Below are 20,000 nucleotides of genomic sequence, written 5' to 3'. Positions count from 1 at the left end.
GGTTATTTCTGAAGGAAGCGTCTCATTCCCTGTCGTGTGTTCCGAGTCTGCGTTTAGTTGGGTGGGTGGGAGTTCTTGGCAGTTGAGTTGCCAGTTAAGATTTTGCATTCACAGTAGCAAAGATATTAAAATTTATTGTGAACCTTCCAAAGAAAAGAGAGAAGCAGCTTCTGTAATTGTATCAGTGCTTAAAATGCTCCCTTTATTTTCCCAAGAGTTTGCAACTAACAAAATTAGGTAATTGAGTTGTCAACTTCCATTTTACTGCTAACTCAGTTATGGCTGCTAAAATGCTTCATAACTTATTCAGAGTTATTAGTACATGTATTGGGTTTTCCCACAGCAAAATTCTTGCCACTAACAAGGTACACTCAGTGTTACTTAAACTTTTATTATCATGTACTTTTTCCTATAAACAAGATCATTTCGTTCAAACAGCAGTTCATCCAACTCCTGTTCAGTGCCTGTAGCAGTGGTGAGACGAATGTAACCAAGAAAATACCTTCTCAATAGTTCAGTGACAGTAATAACCTAGGTGGACATTATGGAAGAACTTACACTGCAGAAAATGCATGTACACAGTCTACATGGCTGACAAAGAAGCCATAGAGAGAAATCGGTGGTACTTTGGCTTGTTAGCTACGCTTCACCTCCGAGGTGATAGTACTAAACATGGCGGAAGCTCAAGGGACGCCGTGTTTAGTACTAGCCCCTCGGGGACCAAAGTATTATATGCACCCATTTCTATATTGTGTGGTCGACAAATTGTACTGATAAACGATATCTTTGATCCCCGAGTGTCTCTAGTACTAAACACGGCGTCCCATTGAGCTTCCGCTATGTTTGTCACTAACACCTCTGAGGTGACGCGACGATAACGAGCCAAAGTATCACAGAGAAATCATATCCTAACCTATTAAACCTACATCAGAAGAGACGGCCTACGTTGTGGATGGAGATGCCCCTGCAAAAGGAATGGGTCACAGTCTCATGTTCCAAATCATTACCTGTTATGAAGACTGCAAGACTTATTCAGACATTCGAAACGCTAGGACCAAACTCGGTCATCTGAAAATGGAGCACCTCATGCAGTGCACTGTAGGCATTACTTAAGGTTCTTTGCAGCGTCCCTTCGGCCCCTGACTGCAACCCCTTTCGTTCCTTTTGCCGTATCTCCATTCACATTCTTATATATTTCTTTCAACTCTCTCCTATCAATTGTATCATTGTGCAACTGCAAGGTTTCCTCCTATTACACCTTTCAAACCTTTCTACTCTTGATTCCCCTTTCAGCGCTATTCCAAATCATTACTTCCTTGCCTTACCCACTGAATTTGCGGATACTGCAAATGGGACCCCCTAAATACTCGTGGCAAGCATTGAAGAATCTTTCTGGAACTGCAGTAATTTGTGTAACAAGTGTTTCGCTTGACCAATAGGTGGCATATCTCAATTTCGAACATTTTGCAGACACTGCAGTTTTCCATTTCAGGGCAGTAAAGAAGACAGAGGTGAAAGGGACAGTGTCTGCAGGGGGTTCGATGAGCCTTGTGTGTAATTGTATGAATGTTGCTATGACATTTTGCTGAGCCACTTTTTGTCAGGAACTGCACAATTCTAAGATGTATCATCGGTCTGCTGTAAAAGAATATTTATAGAATAGAACAGAATGTAGAATTTAGAACAAAGGCCAGGCGCTGGGACCTATGAGGTCATTCAGCGCTGAAACAGAAACTGACAGTAAAAAGGGTTGAAAGGCGTAACAGGTGGAAAACTCGCAGTTGCACTATGAAGCAATTGTTAGGAGAATGTGGCGAGTTAGAATGAAGAAAGAGAATATGACCTCATACGTCCCAGCGCCTAAATTCCATCTTCCATTCCTACAAAGTGGAGATGTATAGAATCAGGTCTGGGATAGTCATATCACTAAGAAGAATTGTCTGTTCTATGTCACTTTTGGAGGAGTGGCACATTGCTCGCAAATGGCCCTCATCTGGCATTCAAATCACCGACCTACGAAGTCTCCGTCCATACAGATTACATTTGCCACAACCCAGTAATAATTCAGTATCACCAAATAAGTATAATGGGTGAGCTTTACTTAATTTCAAAATAAGCTCCTCTTCCTCAGCTCCTATAAATATTCTTTCCCGTAGGGGGACAGTGCCGTCAGTGCACCTCATGCGGTGCACGGTAGGCATTACTTAAGGTTCTTTGCAGGGTCCCTTCGGCCCCTAGCTGCAACCCCTTTAATTCCTTTTACTGTACTTCCGTTCATATTCTCTTTCTTCCTTCTAGCTCGCCACCCTCTCCTAACAATTGTTTCATAGTGCAGCTGCGAGGATATCCACCTGTTACGCCTTCCAACCCTTTTTACTGTCAGTTTCTGTTTCACCGCTGAATAACCTCATAGGTCTCAGCGCCTGGCCTTTGGCCTAAATCCTATATTCTGTTCTATTCTATAAATATTCTTTTACAGCAGACCGATGATACATCTTAGAATTGTGCAGTTCCTGACAAAAAGTGGCTCAGCAAAATGTCACTGCAACATTCATATATTTACACACAACTGCAGACACTGTCCCTTTCACCTCTGTCTTCTATACTGCCCTAAAATGGAAAACTGCAGTGTCTGCAAAATTTTCGAAATTGAGATATGCCACCTACTGGTCTAGCGAAACACTTGATACACAAGTTACTGCAGTTTCAGAATGATTCTTCAGTGCTTTCCACGAGTGTTTAGGGGGTCCCATTTGCAGTATCTGCAAAATCAGTAGGTAAGGCAAGGAAGTATCTACCATTTTTCTCAGTGTTGTATTTTTGCAGATACTGCAGTTTCCTATTTTAGGGCAGTAAACTCTCTTGCCTCCTGGATTTTAAGGCTTCCTGGCCAATGCCTGTTTCATGCCGTGTATCCAACAGTTTCTACAAATACTCCTCCTTCCCTTCCTCGTTAAACTTATGAATTATACTCTCTCTTCACTGCCCTTCTTGTAAAACCCTTTATCCTTCCAAAAATTTTGCCTTTGGTAATCTATTTACCACTTCTACACTTCTCACTCCAGTTCTTCTTAAGCCACATGTGCTGTGCAAACAAATCTTAGCAGCTTCAACCTTGTTTTTCACTCACACTTAACATCAGTACTTCACTTTCGTGAAGATGATTGGCTAATAATTCCTTCATACTTTCCCCCATCTTGACATCCTTGGACGTTTAAACTTAAATTTACTCCTAGATTTCTGCGCTAATCAACAGATCCTCATCATCCATCATCCAAATCAGCATTTATAGTACAGTGCCTTACTGATATTTACACGTTACTTTCTCCTTTTGCAAATATTTTCAATCATCCCCTGGTTTCTGCTGTTTCTCTTCACTATCTCAAGTCAGTAATAATACACACGTGTCTCCAACTCACTTTTGCACCAACCGAGCCACTTTCCCATATAAAAGAAAAACAATCTCACACAACTTGCAGATATCCTCAGCATCAGTGCAGTTTTGCAAGGTTTTTTTTTTCTCCTTTGATGCCAAATCATTTCCATTTTTCTTTATTTCCTTTTTCTTTTCATCCCTCAAAAACATCCTTCAGAATTCGGCCTCTTTTCCTTTCTTTTTTACTTCGAATTATATGCATCGTTTGTCTCAGATTCGTTCCAATATTTTCCAAATCTTGAAAGTGAATCCCAGGTAATATATTATCGGTCTTCTAAAAAAGAAAAAAATCTTGCAAGATTTGGAAACTGCAAAAGTGTCTTTTCTATTCAGTCCATCCCCGTTTCGTTCTCTTCTTCTTCTTCTTCCTCGTCATTGTCGTTCGTTTTTCTCTTCTCTTTTTATTATTTTTAAAGGAAGGTGCGAAAAGGGGCCTAGCTGTTGGGACGAATCGTCTCTCGCCTTCGGTTGGAAAGCTTTGCCTGTTTTATTTCCCTTTTTCTATCTGTCCTTCTCTCTTTCTTTTTCCTTCATCTCTTAATCTGGTTAGTGGATCGGAATACGTTGTCTTCAAATCTCCAAAAATGAAAAGCGTCCTTCGTTGAATTTTGGGCCGAATAAGACTCGGACGCTGGACAAATCGTCCATCACTTTTGGCGCGAAAACTTGTGATCGGTAGATTTGCCGACTTGGAGTTTCCGTACCTATTTAAAATTCAAAAACTGTGATGTATTTTCTTTTCCTTTATGCATCTGGAATTTTATTGAGATTACAGCGTTGTTTTAGTTTTCTGTAAAGGAAAACTATTGTGCCGGCGTAGTCTGTCCAATCTTAAAAGCTACTGAGGCTAGAGGGCTGCAAATTGTTATATTGATCATCCACCCTCCAATCATCAAACATACCAAATTGCAGCCCTCTAGCCTCAGTAGTTTTTATTTTATTAAAGGTTAAAGTTAGCCATAATCGTGCCTCTGGCATCGATATAGGCCAGGCCACCACGGGGCCGTGGTTAAAGTTTCATGGGCCGCGGCTCATACAGCATTATACTGAGACCACCGAAAGATAGATCTATTTTCGGTGGCCTTGATTATACGATGTACAGAAAACTCGATGGCGCCGAAGAAACTTCGGCGCATTTTTTACTTGTTTATTATTGATGTTACAACTTCTGCGGTGATTGGGTATTAACCTTTTCATGTGGTTCTCATATATTCTGTCTTACTGCCAACTTTCCATATTTATCATTAACTGTCTGTCTCTGGATACTGGCGTGATTCTCTCTCTCTCTCTCTCTCTCTCTCTCTCTCTCTCTCTCTCTCTCTCTCTCTCTCTCTCTCTCTCTCTCTCTCTCTCTCTCTCTGTTAGATTTTCTCAGCTTTCTCTCCAGTTGTTTCTTTTCTCTATAATGTCACTGTTAAGGGAGGGAAAAATTAAGTGATCTAGAAATCTTTTTGTTGGAACGGTCATTGGTTCTCTCTCTCTCTCTCTCTTGTTCGTCTGCCAAATGTCTTGAGGTGTCATCTCTCTCTTACTATCTGTAAAATATCCTATTTCATTTCTCTCTCTCTCTCTCTCTCTCTCTCTCTCTCTCTCATCTGCAGAATGCCCTGGATAAGTAATGTCTCACACTGTCTATAAAATGTCCTGACAATTCATCTCTCTCTCTCTCTCTCTCTCTCTCTCTGGAGTTCGTCTACAAAATGTCCTGAGATATCATCTCCCTCAGACTAAAAATATCTTGACTTTCACCTCTCTCTCTCTCTCTCTCTCTCTCTCTCTCTCTCTCTCTCTCTCTCTCTCTCTCTCTCTCTCTCTCTCTCTCTCTCTCATCTGCAGAATGCCCTGGATAAGTAATGTCTCACACTGTCTATAAAATGTCCTGACATTTCATCTCTCTCTCTCTCTCTCTCTCTCTCTCTCTCTCTCTCTCTCTCTCTCTCTCTCTCTCTCTCTCTCTCTCTCTCTCTGGAGTTCGTCTACAAAATGTCCTGAGATATCATCTCCCTCAGACTAAAAATATCTTGACTTTCACCTCTCTCTCTCTCGCTCTCTCTCTCTCTCTCTCTCTCTCTCTCTCTCTCTCTCTCTCTCTCTCTCTCGTTCATATACTAACTGTCTTGAGATGTCATCTCTGTCACACTATAAAATGTCTTGAGATCCCCCTCTCTCTCTCTCTCTCTCTCTCTCTCTCTCTCTCTCTCTCTCTCTCTCTCTCTCGCGTGCCAAATGACCTGAGATGCCATCTCTCACTTAATACCTATAAAATATCCTCTCTCTCTCTCTCTCTCTCTCTCTCTCTCTCTCTCTCTCTCTCTCTCTCTCTCCCTACTAACCGGGTCCTGCCCTTTGCAGCGGGAACATATCAGCCGAGAACATGGAAGCCACGCTGGCCATGATAGAGGAGAAGTCGCAGAGGGTGCTGACGAGGCAACACCACGAGCGCCTGAGGGAGGTCGTGGGCGACTACGCCGCCGGCAGGATACCCATCGAACACCTGCTCATCATCGCCAGGGAGATCCTCGATTCTCCTGACAAGGTAGGTCAGATGACGGGTGTCGAGAGCAGGTGTTTCAGGGGAGGTAGTTTTGTGGTGCGTTTTGTGACAGGTGTTTTTGTGTGTTCTGTAGGTGTTTGTTTGTTGTCAGGGCATGTGTTTGTGTATGGCCATACATCTGTTACCCTGTGTTAGCAACAGGTGTTTTCCGAGAAGATAGTTTGTGGTTTGGTCGGTACAGGTGTCTGTGTTTAGTAAGGTAGTTTGTTGTGTTTTCCATTACAGATGTTTGTGTGTTGAGTTGGTGATTTCTTGTGTTGTAAGAGTATGCCAGACATCTGTTATCCTGTGTTAAATGTTTGTGTGTTAAATACGTGTTTTCTTGTGCTGTGAGGGCATGTGTTTGTGTAGTCAAACAGGTGATATCCTGTGTTAGCAACAGGTGTTTCAAGGAGGATAGTTTTTTTTTGTTGCATGTGTCTGTATTTTCAGCAGGTGTATTTTTGACCTGTGAGAGCATGTGTTTGTGTAGTCATACAGGTAGTGTCCTGTGTTAGCAACAGACGTTTCCAGGAAGGTAGTTTGTGGGTGTGCTGTTACAGGTGTTTTTGTGATCAATAGATGTTTCCTTGTGAGAGCATGCGTTTTTTTAGTCAGACATCTGTTATCCTGTGCTGTCAAGAGTTGCTTTATGCCCTGTTAGATGGATGGTTGTATTATCCTGTGCCAATCATCGTGTAGAGTATGTTTTACCTTCTTTTTTTAGTGTTTTTTTGTGTTTTTTTCTTTCTTTCGTTTTTAGTAAGTGTTTTCAAGACTTTTCGTTCTATGCTGAAATCAGTCATTTGTGTGTTGTTGACTTGCCTGTGTATTTTCATATAGAGGCAGCCTTTTTTGAAGTAAAGGTATTTTAAGGCATTATACAGATATTTCATCATTTATTTTATATGTTTTTTGCTGGATGGTACATGCGTTAAAAATAAATGTTTTCTCCGGTACTAAGAATAAGCAGATAGCTTATCTTGTGTTGAGAACACTAGCGGATCCAAAAAATATTCATTCGGGGAGGGGCACCAATTTTCATAGTATACATGCATGCTTAGGCTATATACATATATACATGTGTGTGTGTACATATATATATATATATATATATATATATATATATATATATATATATATATATATATATATATATATATATATTTCTATAATAGATTTTTTATTTTTTTCCCATTTCTAATTTATGTTATCTAAATCTTCAATATTATTATTGTGTAATTCTCACACACGCCCAGGCTCCCCGCCCCGAACCGCTAGTGGTTAAGAACAAACGTTTTACTTTAAAATTACGTTTTTTTCTGTGTTGAGTTCATGTGCTTGCATGGTTTGAAGAATAGAAAATTTTCTCTGTTAAAAGCAGTTTAAGGAAAAAAAAAAGTGTTCTTTCTTGTGCTACTGCTTTGTTGTGTTTGTGTAATGTTAAGTAGACAGTTCTTGTGCTGAGGATATAATGAGATGTTGAACAGGTGGTGTATCCTTCGTTGCGAACAGGTGTTTGCAAACAAAAAATCGAACAGGTGTTTGTAAAAAATGTTGTCTGCTCTGGTAACTATGCAAAAATAATACTGGTGATTTAACGAGCATTTAGAGAATGTTTTAAAAAAAAATTTCACTCTTGTTAAGAGGTGTCATAGATTAAAAGAAAACAGATGTCTTTTAAAGGACAGATGTTATGTGTTGCGGACTTAGCCATGTCATTGAATAGAGACCAAGAGGGTTTTGCATATGCAATAGGTGATCAAACGTAGAAAACATGTTTTTTGAGATCAGGTGCCTAAGTAGTTAAAGTAATTTCGTGTCTTGTGCTATGAGCAAATGTTAGTGGTTTTATGCAGATGTTTTATCTTGTGCTGAGAACAGGTGTTTACAAACGTGTTTTCCCGTGTTGAGAGCAGTTGGCTGCTGTCCTTAAACAGATGCTGAGGGCAGGCTTTTGTGTTGTTGAACAGATGTTTCTCCTGTGGTTAGAACAGATGTTTGCTTGTTGAATAAATGTCATACACAGACGATTTTTCTTATGTGCAGGTGTTTGTGTTTAAAAATTTCTCTCCTTATTAATGACATGTGTTTGAATGTGTGTGCATTTCCAGAAAGAATTTTTCTTCCCATGGTAAAAAAACAAATGCTCTCTCAAAAACTGGCGTTTGCTTATTATTTAGCCATTTATTTGCATAAATACTAAATGCTTATTTTGCTTTTGCTATCTCGAGAGACGCTGTATTCTGAGGTAAAAAGAAAAAATGCAAGTGTTTTAGCCACTTCTTAGAACAGCTTTTTGAGAACAGATGTTCGTCTGTGGTTAACGTAGTTGTATATTGCATATTAACTTTTCATCATACAGAATAGTTACTAGATACGTAAAAAAAAGGTACAGTGAGAATATGCGTTAGCGTTGTTGACTTACCTGTGGATTTTATTATTAATTCTTTGTTGCAAAAACAGGTGTAATTATGAACAAATTGTTCCATTACCATTATCAGTCAGGCTTTTCCTTACGGTAAGAGTAGACGTAACTTTGTGTAGAGGGCAGATGTTCTTTTTTATCAAGGAAGACAATTTTAGTTTTGGTGTTTTCTTTGCAAACATTATTCAGTCTTGTTGCAATATAACAAGTGTTTTAAGAGAAAATTATATTTCCATTTAAAGCAGGTGTTCTTTCTCATGAAGAATAGGGTATTTCTTGTGCCTGAAGAACAGGCTTGCTTCCCCTCCCCCCCATTTCTTAGGCAACAGGTGTTTGCGTATTGCCTATCTCAACTTGCTCATTTATTTTATTATTTTGTTTAGAGAACAAACTTGAAAACCCTAGATGTCATAGTCCTTGGGTTACAATAAGACAAAATCTGGTGTGGTCACAGTGAGACGAAATTTGGTTGCTATATAAGACTTTCAATGTTGGTATTTAAGCACAAAGTTGTATATAATATATATACATTCAGTATGTCTACAAACTTGCTGTGCCAAAGGCACCGCGTTCATTACCCTTTTCCTCCCGATTGGCAATGCCAACAATTGTTCACCATCAACTTGTAGTGCCATTTATTATTCGTTGCCAACGGGTAGTGCCAACAAGACTTCATTCATTCTTTATCCTTTTTCTCCTGACTGGCAGTGCCTGTAATTTCTCAATACAAACTGGCAGTGCCAATGAGACCTCTCGTGGCTGACAGTGCCAGCTATTTCATGACTTGTAGCTGACAGTGCCTCCTATTTCATAACTCGTGGCTGACAGTGCCAGTTATTTCCGAGTACAAACTGGCAGTGCCAATGAGACTCCTTTTTTATGTTTTTCTACTGACTGGCGGTACCAATAATACCTCACTACCAATTGGCAGTGCCAAAGATACTTCGTTTTACATTTCTTCACCTGACTGGCAATGCCAAAGAGATCTCTCTCTGTAAACTCTTCTCCGGATTCGCTGTGCCAATCATATCTCACTACCGATTGGCCTTGCCAGAGAAAACTTCTCATTCCTCATCTAAAGAGTAATTCATCTGACCGGCAGTGCCAAAGAGATCTCTCTGTGTAATTTCTCCCCCTGACTGGCAGTGCCAATTATATCTCACAACCAGTTGACAGTGCCAGAGGAAACTTCTCATTCTTCACCCAAAGAGCTACTCTCTCGATTGGCAGTGCCAGAGAGGTCTGTATTTCTTGAATCTCTCCGCTTGACTGGCAGTGCCAATAATATCTCACTAATAATTGGCAATGCCTAAGAAAACTTATTTATTTCACCCAAAATTTTATTCTGTCGACTGTCAGTGCTAAAAAGACTTCGTTCTTCAGTGTCTTTTCCTGATTAGCAGTGCCAGTCATATCTCACTACCAACTGTCAGTGCCAAAGTATCCCATTTCTCTGTAATTCTTTCCTTAAAGACGCGCAGTGCCAGAGAGGCGTGGCACACTACCTGGTAGGTATTGTTTGTTTTAAAGATGCAAATTGAAACCGAGATGTTTTTGCACCGGCAGGGAAAAAGATCTCTCCAATCTCCATACCTAATGAAGGCTAAGGGTTTCGGGTATCTAATGTCTGGCGTTCGGCGTTTGTTGTTTTGCTGTTGTTGTTCTCGTTATTTTTTAGATTTGTCTCGCTGTTACGGTTAAGGTTGTTTTGTCGGGTGATGTTTTTTTTTTTTTGTTAAGGTTGCTAGTTCAGCAGTAGTTGTTTTTCTTTATTGTTTTTCCATCTAGTATGGGTTTTGGTTATCCAGTTCGTGTTGTTTTTCCCAGTTGTTTTTTTAAATTATTATGATTATTATCAAGAATTTTTAAGCCAATATCCGTATCGTTGTTTTGGTGTTGTTTATGTGGATGTAGTTGTCAAGCATTTTTCCCACCAGCTGTTGTTCCCTGTTTGGTGGTTTTTTCCAGTTAGTGGTGTATGATTGTTTCTGTTGCTGATATTGTTTTTTTGCAACCGGTTTTATTCATGACGGCATAGTTATTTTGTTTCAGATATTGACGTCGTTCCGAGTTGTTTTTCCAGCTGGTGTTGTTGTTTAGACTCTTGGTTTTCCAGCTGTCGCTGTCTTTGTTGATTTTTATCTTGTCTTGTAGTTACGGTTGTTGTTTTTGAGTCATTTATTTTTAATACTTAGTCATTAACGTGGAATGCGAACCACATTCTTACCAAACCGTTTACATTATCAGAATTTCAAAATCAGACACCAAGTCCTTCATCTTGTTGACAAACTGATTTACGTGGATTCTGGACCATGTACTTCCTATACCCTACAAAAACGGTCTTGTTAAACTGTCACATATTTCTAGATCAAAGTCTGTATAGTCACTTCAACCACTAGGCTTTGGAATGTTCCTGACTCTGTGTTCCTCTTTTCTCACCGTCTTCTCTCTTTCATTTGGTTATAAGAACCCACTTTCCCTGGGTTTCTTATCTTTCTTTTTCGTTCTGGTTTTTCTTCATTGTCCATTATTATTCAGCAGTCTCTCTCTCTCTCTCTCTCTCTCTCTCTCTCTCTCTCTCTCTCTATATATATATATATATATATATATATATATATATATATATATATATATATATATATATATATATATATATATATATATATGCCTGTATATATGTATGAATGTATACTACATGTAAATATGTAATATGTATATAAATATATATATATATATATATGTATGCATAAATATATACATATATACCTGCATACATTCATACATTATATATATATATATATATATATATATATATATATATATATATATATATATAGTGTGTGTGTTTATTAGTATACGTAAAAGACCTCTTTATTGCATAGATTTAAATTTCTCTCTCTCTCTCTCTCTCTCTCTCTCTCTCTCTCTCTCTCTCTCTCGTGGTGGTGACGTTTCCAGACGGAAGAATTCCTCCTTTGAGAATCCCAGTATAAAAACACCCCAACGAAAACAACCAAACTGGAATTCTATTCCCGTTCCCATTTTTCCTTCGCCCTTTGTTATCTTCGGGCTTGGGCAAGATGTGGACGCTGGGTTGGCCCTTTCTCTTGGTTTGTGCATTGAATAACCTCTCAGATATGGCAAATAAGACTTATCGACAGATGAGAGAATTATATTGATTGGAAAATCGTAAATCATAATTACAAAAATTATGTGTACGATTAACACTTAATACTATTGACGGAAAATTCAGATAGCTGATATTTATACTGAGTGTTTTATCAGGCGACAAACAACATCGTATCAGTGAATATTGAGTATTTTATGAGGCGACAAACAACATCTTATCGGTGGATGTTGAGTATTTTATCAGGAGAAAAACAGCATCGTATCAGTGAATCTTGAGTATTTTATCAGGCGACAAAACAGCATCTTATCAGTGAATATTGAGTATTTTATCAGGCGACAAACAACATCCTATCAGTGAATATTGAGTACTTTATCAGGCGACAAAAAACATCTCATCAGTGAACTATAGTGTAAGAAAGACAGGTTTGAAAAAAAAATTTTTTTATGAAAAAAAATAAATTCTACACTGAGTATTGCAGTACTAAAAATATTTTCAAGTATAGAAATATTTTAGAAAGATTATGCTAACAGAAATAAAGGATAATTTCATACATGGAAAAATTGTGTGAAGAGAAAAAAAAATGCCCTAATATGGATTCATGATTCGTAACAAGTCCAGAATTCCGATCTTTGGGTCAATCATGATTCATTTCCACTTTTGTATGGTCATTTTCCATCCGCCTGTGTTCAGCCAAGCAAGTATGGAGCAGCGAGGATGGGCCGATGGGCGTAGGTCGGGACGTAGCCGGTGAAGACCTGTTGGGAGAATGGGAGTTTCTGTGATGATTTGGAAGCTGGATTAGAGAGTTAAATAGCCAGTTTGCCTTGTTACAAGAGAATAAGCATAAGGATAATAGGAGCCTGAAATAGGCAGTAATATGTACATTGATAATGAAAATACTATTTAAAGATAAGTAGTAATATCGACATGAATAGTTATAATGATTATAGCAATATCTAAATATTTATAATGATTATAGCAATATGTCAGTATTTATAATGATTATAGCAATATCTCATTATTTATAATGATAATAGCAATATTTCGATTTTCATAATGACTATAGTAATATCAATTCAATATTTATAAAGATTATAGCAATATCTCAATGTTTATAATGATAATAGCGATATTTCAATATGCATAATGACTATAGTAATGTCAGTATTTATAATGACTATAGCAATATCTCAGTATTTATAGTGACTATTGCAATACCTCAATATTTATAATGATTATAGCAATACCTCAATATTTATAATGACCATAGCAATATCTCAAATTAAGCAATAATAATATCTCGCAAAGAGCAATAATAATAGTAATGTCCCAAGTTATGCGGTGATATAAATGATAGTAATAATATTCCACAAGACATAATAATAATAATAATAATAATAATAATAATAATAATAATAATAATAATAATAATGATAATAATAATAATAATACCTGAGTGGTCGAAATCTTATCATCATCAGTCAGGGCTACTGCGTCAGTCTGCTGGGCATAGATGGTGGGTCGTACTATCGGGTATGGTACCCCGGAGTAGAGGATCTGCGCAGAGCAGACGCCCAGAGCAACTGCGCATACCAGGAGTGCGAGAATCTGGAAAACAAAGGGATCGCATAAATCAGCTTTGGAATTCTGAAAATACTTCTGTGTTTCCAGATTTGTATGATGAGAATTGTAGGTTGAAGGTCCTGTTTCTTCCCCTTTACTGCGAAGTTTCGGAGGTGTGGAATTCTTTTTTAACTACAAAGCTTTGGCATTCTGTTCAGCTTACGTTTTTCCCTAAGGCTGATTTCTTCGTTCTGGGAGATTCACTCTAAAGGAAGAAAGTGTATAATGAAAAAATACTTTTGGGTATGTATGTATGTATGTATGTATGTATGTTACAGTGTCTGTATGGAAAACTCACAAAAATAAAAAAAAAATAATTTATGAATGTATGTGTATGTGTGTGTATGTATGCATGTTACAAAGTTTGTATAAAAACATAAAAATCATAAAAAAATACATCTGTGTGAATGTGTATGTTGCAGTGTATAAAAACACAAAAATCATTAAAAAATACATCTGTGTATGAATATATGTATGTTGTAGTGTGTGTGTTAACAACTCTCAAAATTCATTACAAATACATTTATATATGTCAGTGTGTATAAAAACACAAAATTCATTACAAATATATTTATGTACGAATATGTGTATTTTTTAGTTGTGTGTATAAAAAACTCACAAAAAAAATCAATACAAATACATTTATGTATGAATATGTGTATTATGTAGTTGTGTGTGTATAAAAAAAAACTCACAAAAACTCACCAGCCTCATCTTGACAAATGTTTAACCGTCGACTCTATGCGCAAACTAACTTAATCTCTGTCCTTGCTCTGGTATTTATAACCCAGCCCAGTGTGTGTGGGCGTGGCTGCTTGAGGGCGTAGGGACTAGCACTTGGGGGTGATTCCCCCCCTCCCTCCCCCTGCTTCTTAAGGGAAGGGGGGGGAGTGAGTGAAGAAAGATGCAATAAAAGTGTTATTTAGTATTGTCTTTATCAAACGTACACATGCCGTTGCTATTCACGGTAATGTAAGAGAGTATCGAAAAGGCGAGGGAATAAAATTTTAGACAGCTGAATATGAAATAGCATGTAAAGTTTATATAATACAGACAGACAGTTACGGTCAGATGATCACGTAACTCCCCACCTCAGGGGAAATGGATGATTTAGGGAAGCTTCGTTAATTCCTGTGGCACCCTTGGTGATGAGAGCAGTCATTTAGGTACGTGGTAGATGATTCACCGGTGTTGGTCGCAGCCAGTGTGGAGAAAACCTTAAGTAACCTGACCTCAAATAAAAAACTTACTAAAAGCGTAAATTTGCATTTTCTTCGCTGTTATTTTTTAATTCTTTTACATTTTCCTTTACCTTTTTCCTTCTATACTTCGAAGGTGTTGGAGGAACATAGAGAAGAGGGAAAGAAATAGACACAAGGTGTAGAATATAGGAAGAGAGGAAGAGAATAGAAATAGAGATCGATGGAAGTGGGCAGACCCTTCAGGAGAATTTGATTGGAAAGACATCCTCCTGTAGAATACTCTATATGCAGTGGACCTAGAAGGCCCTCGCGATGACGTGGGTTGCGAGTGGCACTGGGTTTCAATGAGGCCCAGGAGCTGGGAGAATGAGTGCTAGGCTTGAGTTGCAACAATGCTTTGTTTTGTTGCAGAAGTTTGAATAGGTACAGAATTCTCAGCCTTCTTCCGTTTTCCCCGTTTCATATAATCATCCTTTTTATGAGAGGCCGGTCTATCACCACTTTCAGGCTTAGAACCTATTGTTATCCCTTTACAAGGCTGCCTATGCCATCGGCCTATGGCTGCAAAACAGAGAACATCTTCAAAACTACTTCATAGGAAAAACGATCAAACTCGTGTTTATTACCAACGTCACGTGCATCCGCTAGTCGTGCACTTTGAAAAGACCTTGAAAATGCTCCCTGGGGGCGTGTCCCTCGGGTGGGGTATGGACCAGGGTGGCCAAAAAGGATGTAGGTGCTTCTTCAGATAGGGGCGTATGCACCCGGTATCTGAAGGAGGGAGGTTGGTAGGAGGATAGATACCCAATTATCCGAAAGTAGGAGGTTTCGGGTGGTTCGCCCAGGGATGTTTTAGAATGAGAGAGAAAGAGGAATCTGGGAGTGAGAGAGAAAGATGGACCTGTAGTGAGAAAGTGGGACCTGAGAGTGAGAGAGAAAGAGGGACCTGAGAGTGAGAGAGAATGAAGGGGACCTGAGAGTGAGAGAGAAAGAGGGACCTGAGAGTGAGAGAGAAAGAGGGACCTGAGAGTGAGAGAGAAAGAAGGGGACCTAAGAGTGAGAGAGAAAGAGGGACATGGGAGTGGGAGTAGAAAGAGAAACCTGAGAGTGAGAGAGAAAGAGGGACCTGAGAGTGAGAGAGAAAGAGGGACATGGGAGTGGGAGTAGAAAGAGAAACCTGAGAGTGAGAGAGAAAGAGGGACCTGAGAGTGAGAGAGAAAGAGGGACATGGGAGTGGGAGTAGAAAGAGGAACCTGAGAGTGAGAGAGAAAGATGAATCTTTAGCGAGAGAGAAAGAGGGACCTGAGAGTGAGAGAGAAAGATGAATCTTTAGCGAGAGAGAAAGAGGGACCTGAGAGTGAGAGAGAAAGAGGGACCTGAGAGTGAGAGAGAAAGAGGGACGTGGGAGTGGGAGTAGAAAGAGGAACCTGAGAGTGAGAGAGAAAGATGAATCTTTAGCGAGAGAGAAAGAGGGACCTGAGAGTGAGAGAGAAAGATGAATCTTTAGCGAGAGAGAAAGAGGGACCTGAAAGTGAGAGAGAAAGAGGGACCCAAGAGTGAGAGAAAGAGGGACCTTAGAGAGAGAGAGGGAAAGAGGGACCTGAGAGAGAGAGAGAAAGAGGGACCTGAGAGTGAGAGAGAAAGATGGACCTGTATTGAGAGAGAAAGAGGGGCCTGCAATGAGAGAGAGAGAGAAAGAGGGACCTGAAAGTGAGAGAGAAAGATGGACCTGTATTGAGAGAGAAAGAGGGACCTGCAATGAGAGAGAAAGATGGACCTGAGAGTGAGAAAGATGAATCTTTAGCGAGAGAAAAAACTTGGACCTGTAGCGAGAGAGAAAGATTGACCTGAGAGTGAGAGAGAAAGAAAGGGACCTAAGAGTGAGAGAGAAAGACGGACATGGGAGTGGGAGTAGAAAGAGGAACCTGAGAGTGAAAGAGAAAGAGGGACATGGGAGTGGGAGAGAAAGAGGGACCTGAGAGAGAGAGAAAGAGGGACCTGAATGTGAGAGAGAAAGATGGACCTGCAATGAGAGAGATATAGGGACATGGGAGTTTGTAGATGCTACGTCAGGTGGAGCTTAGACACCCGCTATCCGAAGGTCAAGGGGTTGAAGGGGGGGGGGGTGGTTCCCCCTGGGGCTGTAGTGCGAGAGGCTCAGTTGACCATAGGATTATTTATGCTTCGTCAGGTAAGGGTGTGGACATCAGCTACCCGAACGTGCCGTGGTGTTCGACCTTCGGGCGAATTTTTCGTATCCTTTGCGTTTTTTATCATTCCGTTTGATCCTGTGAAGATTCACCAAGTTTTTATGAAGTGATTTGGGAGAGAGGAAGAACTAGATTCGCCCCCCTGGCCAGTGATTCATACACATGAGTCTGTATCTAAGCCATTTCATTCTACTAAAGAACCAGGAGCGCATAAAAACTCGTTTCATAGGTTTTTATTTTGCTTTGTCATCTATATCTTTTCGTTCGAATCCTCTTCTTTGAAGCTACACTGCAGTCCTGTTTTGTTACATCCAGTTCGAATTTCATTAATTTTGTAAAGGATGTTTGCATCTCGATGTGATTTTTGCGTTCTTTGTGGCATTCTTTAGTCTTCTGTTCACCATTGGATGTTTTTGGGGTGTAAGGATCCACTCTGTCTAATTCTTTGGGAATTCTAGGGATGCAATGATATTTGCTTGTTTTCATTGACTATGATTTCCATCAGAATATTTTATTAGCTTACGTAGTTCCTGAAACGCGCGAAAAGTATTAAATGCAAAATGAAAGGCCGTGTCATGCTTCTAAAACGCATTAAATCATAAATATCACTGGGAGCATCTCATGTCTTAAAATATCCTTAAATACTGCAGTAAATGTCTTGCTGTGGACCGGTTCAAATTTGTTAAGTAGTAAATGTCCCTTTGAGGATTTCAAGCCCGGAAAATGACTAAACTAAGCACCATTACATTTCTCGTTGAAACCTTTTTAAATAGTCTTTGTTCTTTTTAAGATTTCATATCCCAGCGTTCTTGTCGCAGCGGGAAGGTGATGGTCTTCTATTTCGTCCGCATTAGGAAACCGAGCGAGAAGAAATGGGTAATGTTTTAACTGGCTCTGCAACCTCGAGGCGATTTTTCAAGGTTGAGTTCAAGGCTGGGTATTTTAGACCGTGCTATAAAAGGAGGAATGTAAACGAGCAGCTGCAAAAACACACACACACACACACACATATATATATATATATATATATATATATATATATATATATATATATATATATATATATATATATATATATATATATATACATATACATATGTGTGTGTGTATTTCTCTTTCTATAATATGCCAGTTTGTATTTGTTACAAGATAGACCCAGAAAAGAAACAAAGAAATTTGAATAACCCGCTATATTTCGGCCAATACTCATCCGTATTACATGAGATGAGATGTGTTACAGAGATAAAATATTATTCTAATTTATTTATTTATATTATGGCCTTTTCAAGAGAGAGAGATATATATATATATATATATATATATATATATATATATATATATATATATATTCTCACACACACACATACATGCACCTTTTATCCATGGGAAGAGTTGTTCCAACAGGTGTGAACCGTATCCTCAACTAGATTTTTAGAACGAGATGACCGTCACCTAGCACTTTTGTTTTTTCACATCGTTCACCTGGTACCTAATTCACTCTTCGGATCAGCACCAGGACTTTTATAGACTTTTTCTGCTCTTGTTGTGCACAAGTTTGCTTGGCTTGTTTGTCTTTCTGTAGGAAAATATACAAGAAATCCTGTAACGTCTTTATAGTTGTTTTTGCGCGGTTGTTTTGGTTTTCTGGAAAAGAAAACTGTTGTTGCGACTTTGTCTGTCCGTCCGCACTTTATTCTGTCCGCCCTTTTCTCTGTCCGCCCTCAGACCTTAAAAGCTGCTGAGGCTAGAGGGCTGCGAATTGGTATGTTGATCATCCACCCTCCAATCATCAATCATACCAAATTCCAGCTCTCTAGCCTCAGTAGTTTTTATTTGATTTGATTTAAGGTTAAAGTCATTCATAATTGTGCTTCTGGTAACTGTATAGGATAGGTGACCACAGGGCCATGGTTAAATTTTCGTGGGCCGCGGCTCACACGCATTATACCGAGACCACCGAAAGATGGATCTGTTTTCGGTGGCCTTGATTATACGCTATAGCGGCTGTACAAAAAACTCGATTGCGCATTTTTCACTTGTTTGTTCTTTGTTAGAAGAGCAAAAAAAAAAACTTGATTCTTGTCGTCTCTGTAAAATGAATTCAGTGTTCATTGTAATTTGTAGATAACTGCTCAGATTTCAAAGATATGTTCCATCTTAAATTCTCCCATTTTAAAGTAAGTATCCAGCTAAGCTAAACTGAACTGAACTGAACTGAATATACAGTAGAATTTAAGCCAAAGGCCAACCACTGGGACCTATGAGGTCTTTCAGCGCTGAGACGGAAATTGACAGTAAAAGGTCTGAAAGGTGTAACAGGAGGAAAACCTCAAAGCAGTTGCACTATGAATCAACTGTTAGGAGAGGGTTAAGGAAAGTAAGATGGAAGAAAGAGAATATGAAAGGAGGCACAATAAAAGAAACGAAAGAAGGTTGCAGCTAGGGGCCGAAGGAACGCTGCAAAGAACCTTAAGTAATACCTACAGTGCACCAAGTGAAGTGCACGGACGGCACTAGGGGAAGCTAAGTGCAGTACTCATATCTTAAAAATTTATTTTCAACCAAATGTAAAGAATTTCTCTTAAAATTAGACTTGCGGTGGCTTAGATTTTAACATCATTCGGAAGTGTATAGACGCTAAATTTCATTTATCGTTATTCTCATCAGTTAACGTTAAATTTGATCTAAACATTAATGTTTAAATGTTAGATTATGAAATGTAATCCCTCAGATTTCAGCTGGAATTGTAACCACCAGTACTCATATTTTAATAAATGAAAAAGCTGAGTGTTAAGTACTTTTTATTATTATTATTATTATTATTATTATTATTATTATTATTATTATTATTATTATTATTATTATTATTCAGAAGATGAAACGTATTCATATGGAACAAGCCCACCAAAGGGGCCATTGACTTGAAATTCAAGCTTCCAAAAAATATGGTCTTCATTAGGAAGAAGTAAGAGGAGGTAAAGGGAAATAAAGAAAGAAGAGATCCCACTCACTTTAAAAAAAATATATATATATATATATATATATATATATATATATACTGTAATATACATAAAATTAATAAATAAACAAATACATATAAATGTATTGAAATGCAAGGAGAATGGTATTAGGATAGTAAATTCAGCATTACGTTTTGTGAGTGAGTTCCTCCGATACAAAAGTAAATTTTGAAACAATAGATTTCAAACTGAACTTGAACTTTAAATATTCAATCATAAGTATTTAAACTCTAAAGACACGGTGTCAGTTACAACCGTTGATATACCGTGAGATAACTCCTCAAAATTACATTGAAGTTTTAAATTCAAAATCAACCAAACTCCACTGCTGATTCGAGGGGCGTTGGCGAATCGGCTTAGGAGGATCCGGGACGCTCAAGGGGGGTGGGGGAGGGAGACATGGAAGAGTCCCTCTCAG

General features: G+C 38.6%; 1 protein-coding gene across 2 annotated transcripts in view; it reads left to right on the top strand.

The window, feature by feature from the left end:
* Window positions 1-20,000, top strand: part of LOC136834789 (whirlin-like) — an 846,147-nt gene that overhangs the window by 750,851 nt on the left and 75,296 nt on the right. For both annotated transcript variants that reach the window (XM_067097498.1, XM_067097497.1), the window contains exon 8: window positions 5,789-5,972. In XM_067097498.1, coding sequence (XP_066953599.1) covers window positions 5,789-5,972 — 184 coding nt within the window. The remainder of the gene's footprint in view (window positions 1-5,788; window positions 5,973-20,000) is intronic.

This window comes from Macrobrachium rosenbergii, chromosome 54, assembly GCF_040412425.1.
Source record: "Macrobrachium rosenbergii isolate ZJJX-2024 chromosome 54, ASM4041242v1, whole genome shotgun sequence".
Classification (NCBI taxonomy): Eukaryota; Metazoa; Arthropoda; class Malacostraca; order Decapoda; family Palaemonidae; genus Macrobrachium; species Macrobrachium rosenbergii.
The sequence above is the reverse complement of the archived record's forward strand: the minus strand, read 5'-3'. Positions and strand labels throughout refer to the sequence as shown.